This window comes from Athene cunicularia (assembly GCF_003259725.1).
Source record: "Athene cunicularia isolate RWA chromosome 2 unlocalized genomic scaffold, athCun1 chr2_part1, whole genome shotgun sequence".
NCBI lineage: Eukaryota > Metazoa > Chordata > Aves > Strigiformes > Strigidae > Athene > Athene cunicularia.
The window spans coordinates 18,298,904-18,319,879 of record NW_020799095.1 but is presented as its reverse complement, the minus strand read 5'-3'; the positions used below and the strand labels follow the sequence as shown (position 1 = coordinate 18,319,879).

General features: G+C 39.1%; 1 protein-coding gene across 1 annotated transcript in view; it reads right to left on the bottom strand.

The window, feature by feature from the left end:
• Window positions 1–20,976, bottom strand: part of IGF2BP3 (insulin like growth factor 2 mRNA binding protein 3) — a 113,878-nt gene that overhangs the window by 32,335 nt on the left and 60,567 nt on the right. The window contains exons 4-8 of the mRNA XM_026843064.1: window positions 12,846–12,897; window positions 12,691–12,754; window positions 3,597–3,881; window positions 1,277–1,411; window positions 654–776 (exon numbers count right to left, since the gene is read on the bottom strand). Of these exons, the coding sequence (XP_026698865.1) occupies window positions 654–776; window positions 1,277–1,411; window positions 3,597–3,881; window positions 12,691–12,754; window positions 12,846–12,897 (659 nt within the window). The remainder of the gene's footprint in view (window positions 1–653; window positions 777–1,276; window positions 1,412–3,596; window positions 3,882–12,690; window positions 12,755–12,845; window positions 12,898–20,976) is intronic.

Sequence of the window (20,976 nt, the reverse complement as noted above, 5' to 3'; positions counted from 1 at the left end):
GCTCCTACAGAGATGTTTATCTAATCAGTGATTTGCAGATTTCCACTGAAGTTGAAAACTCCTGTTTAATCTCAGCTAAATTTGCACAGGTCTCATATACCTTCACAAACTCACAGACTAAAAGCCATTATATGGTGAAGCAGACTAGTTGATGTACCCCAGTTTGGCTGTTAGTGGCCAAGAGGGGCAGAACTGCCACTAAAAATTCTCTTTCGATATTCATTTTATTTCCTTCCCTCTTGTCCAAAAATTTAATCTATACCAGAAACTAAAACATCACTAGTTTCACTCATTTTCACACATAGCTCAGAACTGATCCAGGCTTATAGTTTCAAACACTCATCATTACATATGGCATAATATGTTAAAAACAACCAACACTTAAAATATAGTCTAACACAGGCTTTACATAGCCTATGTTATTTTTAGACTTGCTCTTGACTGAGTTTACAGTGAAGACTCACTGTTTACATTAAATTTAGCTGAGCTTAAGTAACAGTTTAATCCACATTATGGAAAGGCCTCTGAAAGGCTGTTTTCTCAGCCTTCAAAACACACGATATTGTTGTAAGAACTCTGCACCTGAATGTACCACAGCCGTATTGCTACTATTTGAGACATCTCACCAAAAGATTAGGCCACCAAAAACTTACGGAGATATCGTGATTTTAGTATCTGTATCCTGTTCAATTTTCTTCAGGTTTCTTCCTTCTTTGCCAATAAGTCGGCCAACAAAGTTGTTATGTGCCAATATCTTCAAGGGAATTTCTTCTGTACTGTAATGGAGGTTACACCCAGTGAGACTTTTGGAGACCAGAGTGCAAGTTTTTACGCACGTTTTAGATAAATTTTATTTTCACAGAAGTGTCTACAACTCCCATGCACTTACACATGTTTATACCAGAAGCAAAATGAGTTGAAGTACAATGCACATTTCAGCACTATCATCTATAGCTTAAAAGCTTTTAGTGAGAGCTAACAACTTGTTGTGCTCGCTCTGATTAAAAGCTATTAGTTGCTGAAGAAACTCCAATATTTGCTCCAGTTGACCTCAAAAATCACAGCCAGACAATGGCTGAAAACATAAATGTGTGCTGGGGCTAATTAAGCAAGTGGAATGTCCTGAAAGTAAAAGTCTTAGTTCCTTTACCTACTTAAATATGGATAATAGCAATGGATTCACTTTTTAAGAGTTTTTTTGAGACTAGATCTTTAAATAGAGTCAACATGAATTCAGAATTTTTAATGGTTCCACAATGAGATGCTTTTTACTCACAATTTAGTATCTTGAGCTTCCTTTTGCATGATCTCCATAATAATTTTACAAGCAGTTGAGCAGCCTTCAGGAGTTGAGTGGATAGTAATTGGTTTCTCAGCAGCACCTGCATTCTCTTTACGATGAATATCAATTCTTGAAAGAAATAAAGAAAAACACTAACTGTAACCATGTACTGTGTGGTAAAGACTTGCATATTTCCAACTCTCATAAAACTAATTTATTTTGAGCTAACACTGAGTACATTTAAGTGGTTTAATTTTACAAAGTATACAGCTACTTACACATCTCCTAAATACTATTTTTGTGTATTATAAAAAGCCTCTCCTATCTTGATTTCACCAGCCAAACCCTATCTTTTTGGACACTGGGATCTCCTTTCCTCATTAAACCTCCTTTAAGATATTCAGGGGAGTTGTTAGATAGACAATGTGGTAAACCACTGAAGACAACATTTCGTCAAGCTTTCCCAATACTCTAGCACCAGTCCTGTCACTCCACTAATAGTGACTGTGCAGCTACAGTACAGTCAGGCTTTGTCCCATCTTCTCTTTTTTGATGATTTCAGCAACAGAGTTTCCTAGCACTTCTCCGGTAGCAAGTAGCATCACAGTACTTGCATTCATCCTTAACATTACTTCCCTATGCTTTTTAAGCCTGACATTTGTCCTACATTACCTTTCCTCTAGCTCCACTCTCTAGCACCCTAAAACTACTAGCCTTAGTCTACACCACTGCTTATTTAGCTCTAGGAATTTAACAAAAATTATCACTTGCATTAAGACAATGCCTTGGATATTATTTGCTCTCTAACTACAGGTCACATTCTTTCCATCTCTGATTTTTCCTTCCTCCCCTCACCTCTCCCCTGAATCATAGCTGTTTCCAAATTTAAATAACCATGCTGCTTTTCAATAAGCCACTTTTTTCCCAGTTCTTTCTGATATTGAAAACTCATTTTGTTTCATGATGTAACAATTTCTAAGAAGCCCACAGCAATCCTTGGTGAAACTAGTAGTAGATGAATCTCTTTTTTTATCCCCAAACTAATGAAAACATCATTCTTGAAGTCGCATATCTGTAAAGTTAGCAACCTGAGATTATTTCTGCTCTAATCAGCCTTCTTTTAAGAGATAAAAGCTTTCCTTATGCCAGTTTTCAGGGATTTTTATAGTCCAAGAATTAGATGGTTTAGATATCACCTGAAAAATTGTTTACCCATAGGCAAACCACAACCAAGTCTTGTCAGGACACCACAAATCTCTTAAACCTGTGTTGTTAAACACAGCAAATAATCTCCTGGGTTACGTGCTAATGAGAGGTTGGAAGGCACATCACGATCATCCAGAGTTTGGGAGAGGAGGGGGAGCCTGTTTGTTGGGGGTGTGTGGTGTGTGTAATTAGAGAGGACTGCCTTATCCTCATTAACTACTCTTAAAACTAAAGCCGTCCCCCCTTGTACAGCTCATACACATACAGCACATTTCCAGGTCCTTCCTGATGTAACTAGAGCTCGGGGCTCATACCAATGTACTGCTGAAAGCAGCATCTTTCACTCTCCACTCTTAGGGGTATCCTGGAAGAGTTCTTTGGATATGATGCTCAGCGCTCTCTGCAGCTGCACCGAAATTTTCCTCATGGGTAGGGATTTAACACACACTGAGAACGATCTCCTTCAGCATCTCCAGACCCTAGTGCTCTACACTTCTTAGGTCACTTAGCAGCTTGCTTTTTGCCTCCCATGCATTTTCTTAATCTGTGTTTTGGTGTGGTCTGCAATTTAATAGCAACAAATGTATCCACCAGAAATGCATGGGGGTGAAGCATAAGGAGTAGCAAGAGAAGCTAAGAAGGTTATTTTTTCCTTCACCCACTCTCCTACCCCCCTTGAAGACTTCTATAATCCTAAGAATGGCCTAAATTAAACTAAAACTAGAATAAACACTTGAGTATGTCACTACACTGACTGTATGTCCCACAGAACAACATACTACATGTCTTTCTGTTTCACTTTTTGTGCTAAAACCTTATTAGCACATCTGTAAGTAAACTCTTCAGCATCAAATACCTTCCTACTAGTACTGCCTAATTTTTTTATTTTTTTTTTTTTTAAAGGGAGAAACAAGTCAGCTAGTATTTGAAGCTGTGTCAAGGGCAGAATCTAGTCCTTAAATAAATCTTGCTAAAGATTTCCTATTCATTGTTATCTTCATTTGCTCTCTGACCACACAGGTTAGTTGAAGTTTTACAAGTTTCCTTTACGTGGGAGATGAGGACACAGTATTAGAGCTTACAATTGCAGTACTGTAAAGTAACTTACTTGGACTGTGTCTGCTTTGTAATGTTTCTGATTGTCGCTCCTTCTTTCCCAATAATGGCTCCTACGAACTGCGTGGGAACCAGCATCCGTAGAGGAACGTCCGACTGCGGTTTCTGCCTTGTGGTTGCACCGGGTGACCCTTGCCTTGGAGGACCCCTCTGTCCAAATCCACGTCTTCCCTGGGGATGTTGTTGCGGAGGTTGTTGAGCTGCCATTTCATCAGGGATATATGCAACTTTCAAGGAATAGTTTTCAAGCTGAAACCCATTCAATTTTTCTATTGCTCTGTTCATTTTCAAAGGGGAAGAGAGAGGAGGAGAAAAAAAAAAAAAATCACAATCACACACAGGGCGTTATGAAATGACAAGTCATTCAGATATAGACTTCTGCTCATTCTAAATCACATGACAAAGCTAAAAACTGGTTCCAAGATGAAAAGTTACATTCAAAATTCTCCAGTCAAGATTTTGATTACACAACTTTTAAAAAGTTGCCATATTAAAGACTACAAGTTAGTTCTTGCTTGCTCTGGGCTTCTGTGCACTTTAAAGGTTTTGCTGGTGCAATCCTATCAGCAAAACCTCACAGAAGACAGAGCTTATACACTCAAAAGCATTCTTTTGCCTGATTTAATTTAAATCAGTTTCCCAAATAGAATTAAAGCTGCACCAGAGGGAAAACTTTTTAGCTGCTATCACAGCACCTTCATTAGTTTTTTTGCCAGCACAGCTATTTGGCTGGAGTTTTTGCAATAACTGACATAGCTATGACAGGGAAGGGGAAAAAAAAAAAAAAAAGAAAAAGATATGAAAGACAGCTCCTGGTTCATTCTCAGCAGAAAAGACAGTATTCAAAGCCAGTCAATGGCATTTGAAACACCACTGAGCAGACCACGACAGCACCTTGCAACTTACCAAATAGCCATGTTGTAAGCAGGTTTAAAAGTTAACCAGGAAATGAAAGCCAACGCATCTATTAAACTCTTCATAGATGCAAAGGTTAGAAGGCATTTTAACAGTTCTCTTGTGTTTTTAGGCAAAGCAGACCCCTCTTAAATATGACAGAGGGGTATTGCCCAAATGCACACAAGGCCCTTGGCATCACGGTCCATCACACTGAACAACCACCCAGTCGCTCAGTTCTGCCTCTGCACAGCCCCCCTGACTAAGGTGGGGCCAAGTTTGCAAGTCAACCTGACCTGCTGGTCATCTCCTCTTTGCAGAGGGAGCACAGCTGTAAACTTAAAAATGACAGATTTCTGGAGGGTTGAAGATCTTCCACTCAAAGTACAGTCAAGACAAATAAAGATCCAGGAAGCAGTAGGAATAACTAAGCTGAGGTAAGACAGCAGTATAAAATTAATACATACGCCCAAGACAGACATTTCAAGTCTTGATATAGAAGGCATGTTCTTCAGATTATAAAGCAATGCATTGATATCATCAAAACATTCATTGATTCGCGGTGGTTTATAAATGTCAGGCTTAATCTTGGACCAAAAATTACTCAGATTTTGTTTAAAGATAAAATTTAAAATTAAAACTGCAGTGGGAGTGAGGAGATTTCCATCTCACATTAAAGAATCACCAACATTTTTGTTAAAAAGCTCCAATAACTGTTTGTTCTGGAGCAAGGCCTCTAAAATTCAGAAGCTTAACCCAGTGCCTCCATTCACACACATTTGCAGGTGGTTACTGCCAGTTTATCAAATGCTACACTCAGGAACACTTGTACTCCTGCCTTTACTGCAGAGATAGATGACAATGCTGGCCAATCACCCAAATTTTCAAAGGTAGCAAGTGAAAAGTACTATTCATCTCCTGGGTGTCCCATTGAGTCTGGGTCTCAAAGCAGCTGTTGAAACCAAGCAGCAGCTTTGCAGGTAAGAAGTAGTATCTGGGTACTGAGGATAACAGGCCCCTCATCTCCCAGTGGTTGAATCAGCATCCTCAAAATACACCAGTCAGACAGTAAAGAGCTTATGAGAAAACAAGTAATTTGTGTCTTTGAAGCACTTTGTTTAATAAGGGTTGGTAATAAATAAGGCTCAAGGCAATGTCAATGAGCAACAAGGAAAACAAAATGTTGAAAACCTGATCACTGCTCATTAAATACTTCTGTTCACCAAATGAGACACAGGCCCTTGGGAACAGGACAGAGCATAATTGCTCTCATAACAGAAGAATCTCTTACAACATATGACAAAACAGAGCTGGATTAAAATTTGCTGAGGCTATTTCAAAGCTGATATTTCTTAACTTTCACTCCATAGACTCTGAAGAGCATTTTATTACACAGAAAGCCATGTTTGCAAAACGGTAAGGGCAGTGAGCAGCCAGACCAGTGAAACTTGTGTTCCTATGGATTTGTCTCTTAAGTTTTAGTTTCTGCATAATTTCCAATGTCTGAAAGGCATTTTGCTGAAATCTCTCTCCGTGGAGATCATATTTGGAAAAGGGGTCTAGAGCCTTTCCTTTTTATGCAACCTGAACATACTAAGTTCTTATTGGTTGCAAATATCTGAGACCTCTATTTGAGTTGAGTTTTACTGAAATCAGTCAAAAAGCTGAATTGCTTCCAGGGAGGGAAACAGCATCACCAGACAGTGCAGTTGCACAAGCCCTGGTTTTTGGGTTTTGTGTGGTTTTTTTGGTTGGTTTTTTTGTTTGTTTGTTTGTTTTTTGGTTTTTTTTGAATCAAACCTCAAGACACTGGAGAGATGAGTACCAACAATTTTGTGAATGTGCTGGTAGGCTCTGGATTGACATCCAGCCCAACTCATTCCCTCCCATGCATTCATTTGACAAGTTCAGACATTGCTTCTTTCCCAAAATGCTTCAACCTCCTCTGGCTTTGAAACATCTTAAACAAGAATCTCAGCACTAACACAAACTTACATTAAATCAGTGCACACGAATCTCAGCACTAATACAAAACCTTACATTAAATCAGTGCACAAGACTTCTCACTCTTGCTTAGAAGCAGCAGGGGAAGAAAAGACTAGGCTTTTTATTTGCAAACAAGCTACATAGCTATCATGTTTTCACAACAAACATTATACAGCAACAACTGGCACATATATGCACCATACTTTTCCTGAAAAGAAGGTTGGAATTTTTCTACTTAAGAACAACTTAGAAAATCCTAAGTGGTTCTATATAAGTATCTTAAATTCAAAGGGAACTGAGAAATGTTCATTTGCCATTGTGGACAATCAATTATGTCCCAGCAGTGAACAATCCCTGGCCACCAATACCATATTATGACATGTAAAAATAACACACCAAAAAATATTTGAAAGGTTGTTTTTGAGCAAGTATTTGAAAGTAAATCTGCTTTGAAGTTCACCTCTCTAATTAGACACTAGACATACTACAGCTTATGTAGGACTCTATTCTCTAGTATAAACAGAGATACTACAGTAGTATTACTTGTTTAAATTAGTTTAGATATTTATAGAGAAAACTTCAAATTAACTAATTCACCCTCTGAGTCAGAGTTCTTATTTTATAGGTGGACTTGTTTTATAATTTGACTTGTTCAAGTGATGAGAAGTCAGAAGAGTCAATAATTAAACGCTGCTCTGCCAAGCCTTTTGTGTAACTGACATTTCCTGGGTAGGTGGTCCCACATTCTGCCCTGATTTGGGCACACACAGGGGAATGCCAAGATAACTCATTTTGCATGATACAGCAAATACACAGTTCTGGTATATTTCTAACAGAAGACACAAGCCTAGAGCTTTTGATATGTCACTTTGGCTTTCACATTCCAACATCTGACAGTTTTCACTAGTTTTTAAAGTATTGTCATGTATCTTTAACCTTTCTAAACTTATTTTTTAATCAATTTTGTGGTACAAAACATAGGGCTGGAATCAGGCAAGGTCATGGCTCAGCAGTCCTTCAGCATCGTAACAAGTCCAAAATTTTAGAGGCATCTAGGCACTACTTCAGAAGGGGAGGGAAGTAAAAAACAGAAAAGGAAAAAAAAAAAAGAGTGATTAAGAACTGTTTTCTAAATGGATGCAAAATATGTAAAATATAAAAGATGTAAAACAGCATCTAGGGCAGCACTTACTACCAGGATAGCCATTCCTCACTCCCTAGGAAAGCAAGAAAGAAAGAGAGTGGTTCTTCAAAACACTAGTGGCACCTGTTTCAGTCAAGGTTATCACATTATTGTTGCAGTCCACCAAATGCACATGAAATCCAGCTACTTTTGTAAAGCCCATACTGGCACCAACTGAGCACCTCGGAAAATCAAGTCCAAACCACAGCACCACCTCTGCCTTCCCAGCAGGGTTGGGGGGGGTCTCCTTCCCTGACCACAAGTTAATAAAAGCCATACAGTCTAACTCTATCAAAGGGCAGTACTGGTATCTGATGAAACAACCCACAGACTACCTTTTAGGCAAGGACTAAGTCTAGTGTTCTCACTTGCACTAAGAGTCACTTAGTGAGGACAAAGATGGAGAAAAATTCAGTAAACTTCCTCATTAAGAGCTGCCCTCTTCCTCCAAGTCTTCTTTAAAAAAAATTAATATTTAGTGGAAATGGAAAATGTTTCCATTTCATATACCAGCAAGAGCTGCTACACAGGAATCTCTGTGTAGTTCAGAATTATTTAATAAAACAATTTCAGTAAGAGACTGCAGTGACTACTACCTATACTCTGCTAAGATGTATAGCAGTCTGGCTTATGCTCACATGACACCTGCTCAGAAGTAAGAGGATCCCTACATAAAAATGAAACCTTTAAACAAATATTTTGTAAATTAGTCACCTGAGTTTTTCCCATCAAAATGACATCTCACTCTCCTCTGGTGAGCTCCCTATGAGATGATCTTTGCCCAGCCTTCTCCCTTCTGATGCTAGTGGAGGTTAAACATCCTAGATAAATGAATAACAGTAAAAGCACCGAGTCTTGTGCTAGGAATCATTCATCCATTGATAGCGTGATGACACTAAGCACTAGATGGAGAACATATTTCACTCCCACATGCAGCTTGTACGTACACCACCTTTCTTTTTTCCTCCCTGAACAGATACATTTGCATACTGAGAAGACAGATATACGTGGTAATTTTTCTTTGGCATAATGGGGTTTTTTACAATAAATAAAATATAGTTTTCATTAGTATTTCTGAAAATAAAACCAAAGCGAAACATAAATCTAAGCTTATAATCATACACCACTGAATTTTCACTATTATTGTTCCTATGGCAACATTAGCCCTGACCCATGATGGCACGTAAAAGTATTAGTTATGTGAACTCTTTTTCATTCATCAAGGGTACACGTTGTGTGCACAGACACAGCTTTGTGGTTCACTGAGAAGGGTAAAAAAACCCAACTGTTTCTTTTTGCAAGTATTGTAATTAAAAGGTGACCACTAGTGTGTTAACACTCAGTAATATATCTACTTATATCTGCAAAGATGCAGATCCTGAGCTACTCACATTGCAGCCTGCATTTAAAATACACCGTTACGAGACGCAACCAACACATACCTCATTCCTGAGCTAAAAAGTAAGGTAAAAAAATAAACCCCTAGCCCCATACTAAAACAATATACACCTACACCATATATGTAAGGCCAACTTCACACAAAATTTCCCTTCCAAAATCCTGGGCAGAGCTAAACCCTGTAGCATGCACTAGACACCTACACACTGGATTCTGGGGAGGGAAAGGAGAGGTGGTGTAACTTTTGAAGATAACAGACATAATTTAGGTGGCAGCACATCACATGGACACAGTCAACAAATCTTGCTGATTGCAATCGGGAATCAACATTGGGAGAAGAGCAGGTGCCCTTTGGCAAGCAAATCCCAAGCTGCCTCGGTACCTATGTGCAGCTGGTTGGGTTGTTCACACTGAACCACAGGCTCCAGGCTCTGACCCTGACCCTCTAAACTCCTCTCTTCCAAATATCCCATAGCCTTCCTCGACGTTCAGTAATCGTGTGCGCCACAGCAGCATGCACACGCTTTGTGAGGCCCGCTTCAGCTTCTGGGAAGGATAGCAGGAGAGGCAGTTTCTGAGTTGAAACAGCCACCACTGCTTCACCCTCCCAAATGCTTGCAGGAAAGGAGGGCAAGGATGGAGTTACAGAGATGCCCTGACAGTCCCAGACTTCTCCTTGCTACCACTCACAGTCCTGGAGAGTGAAGGGTGGTTTTCCCAGGCCCATGCATGGCCCTGTGCTTGCTGTACACTTCTCCAAAAACCTACTGAGCTTCCCACAAGTACCTCATCTGCCACGCTTGCTCCCCTGATCTGGACACATAAAGATGAGGAATAGCATCCCTACTTTTCCTGCCAAGACAGCCTCATGCCTGTCCAGCTAGGAAAGAAAAAGGCATCACTACAAACAGGTCAAAGCCACAAACCTCCATTCCAACTAGAAGTCAGTAACTGCACACATCTCAGATTTTGCATGCTATGTGCTCTGTCCAAGACTCATTTCTCAACAGGATTGCGGCATTCTTCACTGACTTCAGTTTCCAAGTTAATTTTGGATGCAGCCCTATACTGAATATGCTGTAACTGCATAACTAGCCCAAAGAAATAAGGCCTCTGCCACAACCATTAGACTTGCAAGGCTCACTTTTCCCAGCTGGGTGGAACTAAAAGTTTTGTTCAAAAGTAACATCCTCCAAGCAATGCATACCACACTTGTTCAGAACTGCTTATGAAAAATATCTCCAGATTGTGTTACAATGCCTTCACCACACAGCATCACCAGTACACACTCTAGCACAGCAATGCCATACAGTCTATCCAGCAGGGAAGTAATCAACATTGCCTGCTTTGTCAGACAGCACTGCTAACTTGTGAGGTTAGTACATGTGTTGTAAAAAGTGCAGAAGAGGCACAATTAGAACTGGGGACCCACTGTATGCAGAGGCATAGAAAAGTTCATGGCACAGTGTTTGCTCCAGAAGTCATGGCCAAGATCATTTAACCTAAACAGCTACATTTCAAATTGCAAAGCTTGTTATCAGCTCAATGACACTAAACAGCTTTCAGTAAAGTCAGTTCTTGTTATTCTTTGTACTGCATAGGCTGACCAACACTGCCTTTTATCAGCTATAGGCACCTGTATACCACTCCGCCTCCACAGTCACTGCTGTCCACCACAGCCAGTTCCAAGAAGCAAAGCTAGGTCATCTCTGGGAAAACCATTCAGCTGAAACACCACCACAGTCACTACAGAAAAGCAACACACTCACAGATCCTGTAGTGATTCTTCATTGCAGTTCCTCACAGCTTTTGCCTAGAAAAAAAAAAATCTCTATCCAGCCACTTCTTCTCTTAGGGGGTTCCAAATAGTTGCAAGGTTGCATCCTGAACAGAGACGATCTGAGCTGACAGAAAATAGACTCATCCCCTTAGAAAACCCTGTGTCTGTATCAAAGCATTCACAAAAGCAAATCAAGGCTCCTCCACTTGCTCTACCTGTTCAAGGAAACCAAACTAAGGCACCATTCCACCTGTGTCACTTCAGGTCGTCCTCCAACATTTATGCTGGATCCTAATTCACCTGCTTCAGACTCAATATGTTTTCAGTTATTGTCATATGGTTTCCAATGAAAAAAAAAAAAATATCTTGGACACTTCTTCACAGTCTTGGCTTATCCCGGCATTTCCTCAGGATTTACCTTAAAATTTAGCAAGTAGAGTTTGAGGGGGAGAAAACTGTACGCTGTCGTTTTCAACTTCAGAAGCGAGTGCACAAGTCCAGAAACCTACTACACATGAAAACTAGCTCAAAAATATGTATCATACTTCACAGTATTTTAGGTACTTTCTTCTTACATTTTCAAAGAAGGAACAGGCACATGTAGCACAATCTATCAATGTATACAATAAGTATCTTCAGAACTAGAAATTCAACATTTTTCTTAATTAGTGTGCAACAGAATTAAAACCAACAGAAGAGCCTGAAGAACTTGTTGAAGAATTCAGGTTTTGAGAAAAGTATTGAATTCAAGTAGAACATTGTTTCCCTCCACTCCAGTGTACACAGGAGACACCACTGACACAAGTTTCCCACCACATTTGCTTAGAATATATTAACAAGTAACCTAACACTTTAAAATATTAAATGCATGTGTTGCATTCAAGTTACACAGAAGTCATAATTACTTAATTATATGTACAAATATTATTTCATTTGTAATTATGAATTAATGCATACCATAAGCATACTCTGCATCTTAACCGCTGATTTTAGTTAGCCACAAGGTGGCAGAAATTTCAAAGTTAAAATAAAAAGCTCCTTGTAGGCTATTGCATGGGTTTGGTTTTGTTTAGCCTGTTATGGCTATAAAGAGGGAGAAAATATATTTATATCACCAGATTAAAAATTAAGGAACACACAAGTCCTTTTTCTACTTGTGGAGGAAAAGCAAAACGAAACCTATCACATAACATGGATATTTAGAGAATATACAAACATTAAGCATTATATTTTTAAATTTTAATATCTAGATTAAAAGTTACCAATTACCGAAGATATAAGCAAGCATAAAATACATAATCTAAAGGTCAAAAAGCTCAGATAAGTTATTTTAAGTATTCAGATTATGACCTTTTGTGTCTGGAAGAACCATTAAGTTTCCTAATTAAAATTGTTTAGGAGAAAATTGTAGCAAAATAACAGAAAAAAAAATAGATTAAGAATACAGCTGCTAAACAGAAGACAGACACGAAAAACAAGCACTGTAAAAGGGCATCACAAAGCTTTTTTAGGATGCCACTAGAAGTTATTAAGCAATAACTCCTGTCCTCTGCAACCAACAAATCACTGTCTGCCCTCCCCAGTCAAGAAATTTTTCCCAAATTTTCAATTTTAAAAATTACTAATTTCTTCTTAATCAAAGAGCAAGAAAAGTTGATGACAAGAAATAACAAATTAAGGTAAAGCACAAAAGACCTGGTGAGGGAAAGACCAAGAGACCTTCTTAAAAGTTAATACTTACATGATCGTTTTATCAATAAATTAGAAGCAAAGTTACATATAAAACCACAACATTATTTCCAAAATGCAAGTTAGACAACACTAACAAGTAAATAAGATACTTACTGTCGAGCCTGGTCCTTATTGCCATATGTTACATTTACAACTGCAGTCTCCGTGTCAGTGTTCACTAGAGAGGAAAACACAATGAAAAGAGGTTAAGTTCCATGTGCGCTCACTTCTCACTACAAATTTAAAAGCAATTGAGAGTAGAGCCGTACCTTGCTCACAGTTCTCCACTGTTCCATACTGAGCTAACAAACTATCCAGCACCTATCGAGAGGTAAAAGAAATTACAGATTTCAATTTCAAAACAGATTAACAAAACTAAAAGTGTAAAACCACTGAAATTTGTAATAATTTTATCAGAACACAGAGCATTCAAGACATCTGTTCCAATAAGGAAGAAATTTTAACTATTTTGGGAAGAACAAGCACACATTTTCCTTCTCACATCAGAAAATCTGCATTTAAAACCTCATGAATGTGAAAATATAGAGCATAACTCGAAGAAGTCACACTGCACTGTAAGTCCCAAACTTTGAAAATAAACCTCCAAGTCCCCTGTTCTTAAAGTAAGCTAAAGCAGAGGTGGGAAGTACTACAGAGGAGTAAAACTGGAATAAAATCTTTCTCTCTACCCCAAGCACATATATATTTGCCACTGTTTGGTGTTTGGGTTTTTTTCCTTCCATTATACTTAGGTCATACATGAAAAAGTTATTCTCTTACTTAGTTGGGGCTTATCTACATAGAGAAGTTAATCAGAAAAATCAGCACATCAAGAGCTGTTCCACAATGATTTTGACAGTTTTCCCAAAGACCCATTCCAAAGGAATGACTCAGAACACTATCTTCACAGTTATTTGAGAGTCACAATTAATTTGCATTTGGTAGAAAGCGAAGGAGGAACAGGTAAAAACATAGGACAAGGGGAAAAAGAAATCTGAATAAAGTAGTTGCTGTTTCAGTCTCCTAAAAGAAATTTTTCTGCCATTCCTCGGATCTAACAATTTGAAACTTTCTAAGGAAAAGTTTGCTCTGAAATTTGTTAAATATTACTGAAGCAGAGATGCTCCAGGGGGTTAAAATAAATTAAGAGTCTGTGGAAAACCATTTTAAGACAATTGAAATGTTGGCACAGACAAGTGGCAGAAGCGCAAGGTCTTTGCAGGTCTGGGGTCATACTTCCACAAAAGCCAGGAGAGTCACTGCATGCAATTAGAGGAAACCCTTCTTCCACAGACAGCTTAAATGATTGTGCCACCACTGAAACCAGCAGGTGAATGGAATCTCGGGTGGGGTCAGGGTTTTAAAGCAAGAAAAGCAAAGCAAGTCCCTAGCTTAGAGATCCACTCTGAGATATTTATTTGAAATAGGATACTGAAGAGTTCATTAGTCTGATAAAGCAATTTCTCTGTCCCTACAGTATTGTCAATACCCATGCTGTATTTCACAGCAGACCGTACTACAGCATGAGCTCACATCTTCAGTTAAGACAAGTTTTTTTATTACATTTGAACTATGCAGACCATCAGGTCATATCTACTTTGCATCACTTCAAAATCACATAATTTCATTTTCATCCTTAATGATATGGAAAAAGAGCAAAGCTGGAATGCCAGCAGTACCAACAGATTCTGCTGGATAATAATTGATATTTTGTAAGGTATTTCCATATTAAATTTATATTCTGGACTAAACATACCTTTACATTAAGACCTATATATTAACGTCACCAGCTTTACCAAGCAAATAAATTCTTTAAAGCTAAATGCATACAACTTTTTAAAGACACTACATCCTCTCTAAAAACTACTACTTTCAGAATGTTTCTGATCAGCCATCAAAAACTTCTCAACACACTAGCCTTGCATCTGCTCCAAGAAGCCTGAGAACCAAAAGGCTCTTTCGCTGTTAGTGCTGAGGAATAACCCAGGGTAGCACATTCAGCATCACACCCCTCTTCACCAGGGGTTCTCCACTTATACTGACCCTTAATCCACTTCTGAGCCGTTTCAGTCAGAGACGGTGTCCATCTGGGCTTTCATCCAAGTGGTTTGAGCCCCCATGTTCTAAAGAGTTGCTTTACCAAACTGATTTATGAGAAGTTTCCTCAAAGGATTGGAGCTCTCTTCAGACAAAATGAGAAACAATCCTCTTGGGTCAAAGACACTTGCTCTCCACAGCACTGTTCTCAGTTGCTTATATTTTCATCACCATCAGTCTCAGGCAACAAGGTTTTAAGAGTGATCAATACCTCGGGGGTAGCCTTTTAACTAGACTGTATTTTAAATGAACTAGTAAAAAAGTTTCAGCAGCAGTTGGGAAGAACACTTTTAACTGAACCAGCTGATCCAGTTGGGAGAAGTCATTGCAACTGTATTCAAAGCCAGATCTCTATCTTAACTCACTTTTGAAACACAGAACTCAACTCCTGCATGTGTTTCTTGCTTCACATGTATTTACTGCAACAGCCAGTTTCTAATCACATCCTTCATTTGTTCATATTTCTCTTTGCACTGTCTTTTCCCTCTCCCCAAATTTTTTCTTTCTAGCCCAAAGCCTCTAGTTCTGCTGCAAAACAAACATGTTTTGTTTAAGCTGCTCTTCCGTAACACTCTTCGTGTACAGCCTTGTTGGGCAATCAGAACAAAATTCAAAGCCAAGTTGGTGGTGCAGCAGCAATTCTGATGAGCAGCTGAAAAGAAAAGTTTATTTGTACAAATATTTAATCTAAGCTAGAAAAAAAGTCTTTCCTTTTCTTGAGCTCTCCTTCTAGCAGTTGTCTAAATTGGGTCTCCTGCTCTTGTTATAGCACAGATGTCTCTCTCACAAAAAGCTGCAGTCTTATGCTGTGGACTTTCATTCATGAGGCTCTAAAAGCCAATTCTGACTTCATTATAAACAGCATTACCCTACACCAAGCCCCACAAATCAAGGCTGCTTTACAAGGAAAAAAGAAACAAGGAAACGTTACTCTTCAGTAGAGCAGGGAGCTCAAAGCACACATTAAAATATCACAGTTCTCATGCAGATTTCACAGGTTTAGAAAGTAGTGCCTTTGAACAAACCAGAGCAGTTGTTTTCTGCACTTTCAGAACAGACTATTTCATACACATCATCTTCCGGTGCTGCAAGATTTCTGCCCTACACCATAAGAAAATTAGTCTCAAGGCATCTGGGTCCATAAGCACAGTTATCCATATTGTTTCTCTCACACACACATTTGCAAATAGGAACTTCACAGTGGTGCTGTAGAACTTGAAGTTATTTCCTCCAGTCATACAGAGCAAATCCACGAGACCACCACCAACCTTGCCTCCATGACTTCTGGCATGTTGACTGGGAGTTAAAATTAGACAACACCGCTGAAATCACAAATAGTGGAGGCAGAAAGAGACAGAAGGATTAGAATCATTCAATGAAAGACCACGTGGAGATTTTTGGCTGCAGAGACTTTGAGTGTTCTCGGTGATTTAACAAATAAGGAGGGAAGAAAGAGTCAGGCAACAATATAAGGAAAGACAAGTTGTTAGGGCAAGTGGCTTTTTGATTTAGAAGAGGAGAGCTGGGATGAAAGAAAATAAAAGAGCCAGTTAAGAAAAGGAGGGGGCAGGGGTGCAGAGCAATGCTGATATCACTCCAGACAAAGCCCGGCTGAACCGCTAATGCCATCTGCACACCTCAAGTGCTCTGTCTGTATATTTAAGTCCACAAAAAACCTGCAGTTTTAATTATATTAATGCAGCACAGTACGAGCAGAGCTGACATTTTGTGACTTCGGTGTTGAAACAAGACCTTGGTAGAGCCACCGTCGCTCTACAGCCCCATCGGCTGCTGACAATGGACAATGTTAAAAAGGTTTTTCCAAAGTGCCTTCAGTTTGGTGTAGTCCTTTTGTTGGCAAAAACGACATCCCCAACATGGGGCTAGCATGGCTTTACAGAGAAAATTAAATAATCAGCTGCCCCTAAAAATCCCTGAGGAAGCAGTCAGTTTTGAAAGGTGTAATCGGATAATGCTGCATTACCTGTGTGGAGGCTGTGGCAGACCTGTGAGCTTGGCACCAGGACATATGGCACACCTCCCATCCTGCCACCCAGAGCATGAGCACTGCAATTTCACCCATTTTTGCCAAAAAGAAGGTCAGAACATGAGGGCCCCTTGTAAAGGCAGAGCAGCATGGACATGGATGCGGTCTGCTGGAACAAAATTATTTCTCTAAAACCTTACGAAGGCATTTGAATAGGCAACGCCAGTTTGCAATGGCTCAACGCATTGCAACATGTGGTGATGGTGTTTTTCATCTTGTAGGCCCTCCAATACCCATGTCTCATGAAACCATGACCATAGTCTGGAAGAATCAGAAAAATAAGTCTGGAAGCTGCTGAAGTCATTGTTTGCACACACCAGAAAGGCAGCGCCTGAAAACAATAACTCCAGCTTATTTACCACATCCCATACAAACCCTGGAGTGAATTCTTCTCCTGGGAACTTACAGTTATATCCAAATGTTCAAAACTATTAATAAGTTTACCCTATAATACAATTCTGTTTAGGTGGCATTACCAGGGTTTTAAGAATGTAAAGTTCAACCACAGAGAACAAAGCCAAAATTGTCAAAGGGAACTACTAATTGAGTGACCAATTTGGACACTGAGGGCTTGATTTTCCACAGTGCTCAGCATGTCTGCATTTTCAAAGGGCAGCTTCAAAGCCACTTTTGGTAGCAAGGAGAACACAACACTTCTGCAAGAGAGACCTAAGGCTCATCACGTGAGACAAACTGAGACAAGGCACACTGTTAGCAACTGATGGCAACTTCTGTTTAAATAGTTTGCCCAGCACCAGAGACTAGAAGGTGCAGAATTCAATTTGCCATGGCAGCATTCAATTCCCCTAACCGAAGGAGTTTGTCTTCCTGAAAGTCCTCAGCTTGCTGCAAAATTAAGAAAGTGTGTGGTAACTAGGGCACAACTCTTACAGACAAGTCATCTTCACTGCACATGCTGGACTTGTTAGTTGACAGAAGAGTCATCCTCCAGCCCAAGCCAACATCCCTCCCTATAAGTGCGAAGAGCAAACACTAGGTCCCTATCTACCTTGCTCTCATAATGGAACATCTGAAATACTGAATTGAAAAATAAGGAGGTAAAAGATGATGTGGTCTATTTCAACTTCAGTTTTTCAAATTAAGGAAAATATATAAAGAACTGAAAATGTCTCAGGTAGAGTATCACATGCAACCATGACTACAACTATTGTAATCAACTCCACATACCACATGTGTTTGTAGGTATTTCCAGATAATATTGTTAAACCATTTAAATTTTTATATATATATATATATATATACATATATATATATATATACACACACACATATATATATGTAAAATAAAAAGGTAATGGAAAGAGAAGACTAAATGCTTTAGAACCACACTAGTATTCCAGAACAACAATTAAAAGGACCTGCCTTAAGTCTACTAAGTCAAATATCACAGAGTGTACAATTAGCGTAATTTAGATAGAAGAATGTTAGCTTCTACAGAAATAATTAAAAGGAATTCAACAAATGTAAGCAACATGGTAAACCCTTATAGGTGCAGATCAGCATCAGAACTCCCTCTCCCTCCTTTTTTAAAAACAAAAATTCATACATTGAAAAGAATTCAGAGAGAGTATTCTGATGAAGCTCTGAAAACAGAATAAATTGCAGAAGACATTTTTGGGCTACAAAGTTAGTCCAGGTATTGAATGCAGCAGGCAGAAAGTTCTTGCATGCTTTCATGTTCCCACATAAGACCCTAAACTTAAAATAGTCTCCTGAATGTATGATAAAGAGGAAAGATTAGCGTGCATTACACTGAGGGATGCAAAAAGAGATCATAGTATCAAGGTTGACAAATGGCATTAAATGGTCTCCAAGGTAAAAAAAAAAAGTACTTAAATTTTTAAAGAAAGAAAAAAACCTTATTAGATGCATGGGTGGCCTCCTTCACAAAGAGATTAAAGGGAGCAGGATAATTCAGTTTGGAAAGGAGCGAGAGGGAATATGATACAGGTATTATGAAATAACGAATCATGTAGAGATGGCCAAATTGGCAGCTTCTATTCACCCTTCATCTAAATTAAATGAAAACAAGTTTGAAAACACAGAGAAATAAGTATTTATGCAACATTATCTGAATGCAAATAAGCACTGCACAATATCTGATACAATACTTTATTAAACTCCCCTCTCCTCATGCTAAAGGTGTAACTTCAAGAGCAGTCTCAGATAAGGTTGGAGTTTATGAACCCGGTTAGCACTAATGCAAATGCTCCTGATTCAGTACCCATCCTGATTTCCAGAAAATGAAAAAGCACCATCATGCAGATCAGTCCTTACAGGCAGCAACTGCTGTTTTAAGCAGCTAATCCTCCTTCCCAGGATCTCCTCGTGGGCACTGCTGGGGCCCCCTCCTTCTCCTCCTCCTCAGGCAGACAGGCTACCAGGACATTTCTGTGGCTCAGTGTGAGGGAAAGATCACATGCCGGGCTGGCACATGGGTGTTGTGAAACGTAGTGGGAAGCAGCAGCAACACTAGCTCATGTTCATCTGCCTCCTCTCGCACTGAGACAGCCAGTTTAAGTGGAAACACTCTCCACTACTTCTACGATCTCATTTGTAGTTTGCCAAAGGGAAGGGAAAAGAAAAAAAAAAAAAAGGCCATAAAAGCATTACTATCCAGTGAGCATCCATTGCTCAACTTTGATTAAGTGATAGACTACACAAAAGCAAGGGAGCCAGCAAGTTTTAAAAGAATGTTTGGAAAACAGTGGGATAAGGGATGAATTTTCTGCTTTACTCACAGCACTATATTGAAATACAATTGGTACTTTATTGACAGTTGCAACACCTTCCCACAGAAGCACCCAGCAGTGATCTCCGTCAGGAAGACTGTCGCTCAGCCCCACAGTGTAAGTTACAATATCCTTCTCAGTGCCACGAAAACCAGAAAGGAAATGGTTATGTTTTTCCTTTCCTCCTCAAGCTTTCGAGTCCTCCCAGTTTCGTTAACTCCATATCATTACAGAAAATGTGTTCTTTTTAACTTGAAGATTTATCAGGGAAAATTGTATTTCTCATACACTTTACTCCTTTCTCTGTGTGTGCACATGTGTGTGAAAGGCACTTCTGAAAGCTATTTTCTGTACCTATTAAAGTCTTGATGCCACTTCGTTACAGCTCTACAAAGCTGGTGCTAGTCTGATATTTTTAGTTTCAGTATAATAATAGTTCGTTCATTTAAAAAAAAAAGTAAGCTGCCTTTAAAGTTAGAAACCTGCAACTATACCAAATCTGTCAAACTAAAAATCAATTTTTGAGTCATCTTTTGGAACTGATCAACAATTATAGGTTCCAAGAAACCTCTCAACAAGACCACGGGGATAATTTCATGAAGAGGCCACATGTATGAAAAGTGTATCTGGTACACGTATGCTGCTGCATTGTAGAAACAGAACCAAGTCAGTGCTTGGTACCACAGAAACTTTTCCTGGGAAGATTGTTCCATATTCTAACATTAAGCATTTTCTCTAGGATCTGTTTAAAACTATCTAAAAATGGTAGAGGGAATCATAGAGGAAAATCCTGTAAAATGGATTTAGTTCACAGATCAATGCAGATAAAAATAAAGTATATTAGAACTCAGAGGGAGATCACATCTGAGATGTTCCCTCTGTTGCGCACAAGACTGAAGATGACAAGCTTTCAGGAAAAAGATAAGTCCTTAACAACCACTTCATGAATATCTTAGATCTCTTTATAACCAGGAAAAACTATAAAAAGATTGAAGCATTTTACATGAGTTATATTTACAGGATTCCCCTTCCCCCTTTTTAAATTGGTCAACCATAAGATGCATGCTATGCCTTTGGCTTCCCAGAGTCCTAATAATGGACAGCATTGCTGTGGACCAGATATTTAAGAGAAGGTTTGGCCTCTAAACAATGAGTCTCTGCAATGCAGGAGACTACTGAAGGGATGGAATTCTATTTGCATTTACAGAAGCTTACAGACACTTGTGCTAGGTTGCTGGATATTCTCATACAAAACTTTCTCTCAAGCTGTCAGTGCATGTCACCTACCTCACCTCCCTTGTTACTTCGCTGGCATGACAAAACTCCTGTACCTGAATGCAGATCAGCAGCAGCAGTCTCATAACACTTGGGGCAGCTCAGTCACATGAGTAGTGGTTAAGAGCTACACCTGAAATTGCTAAAGTCATCCCAACAGCTGGAGGAGACAAGTTTTTCTTAACTCACTTCTGTACTGTATGGCTATTTTCAGGGAGATGGAAGGAA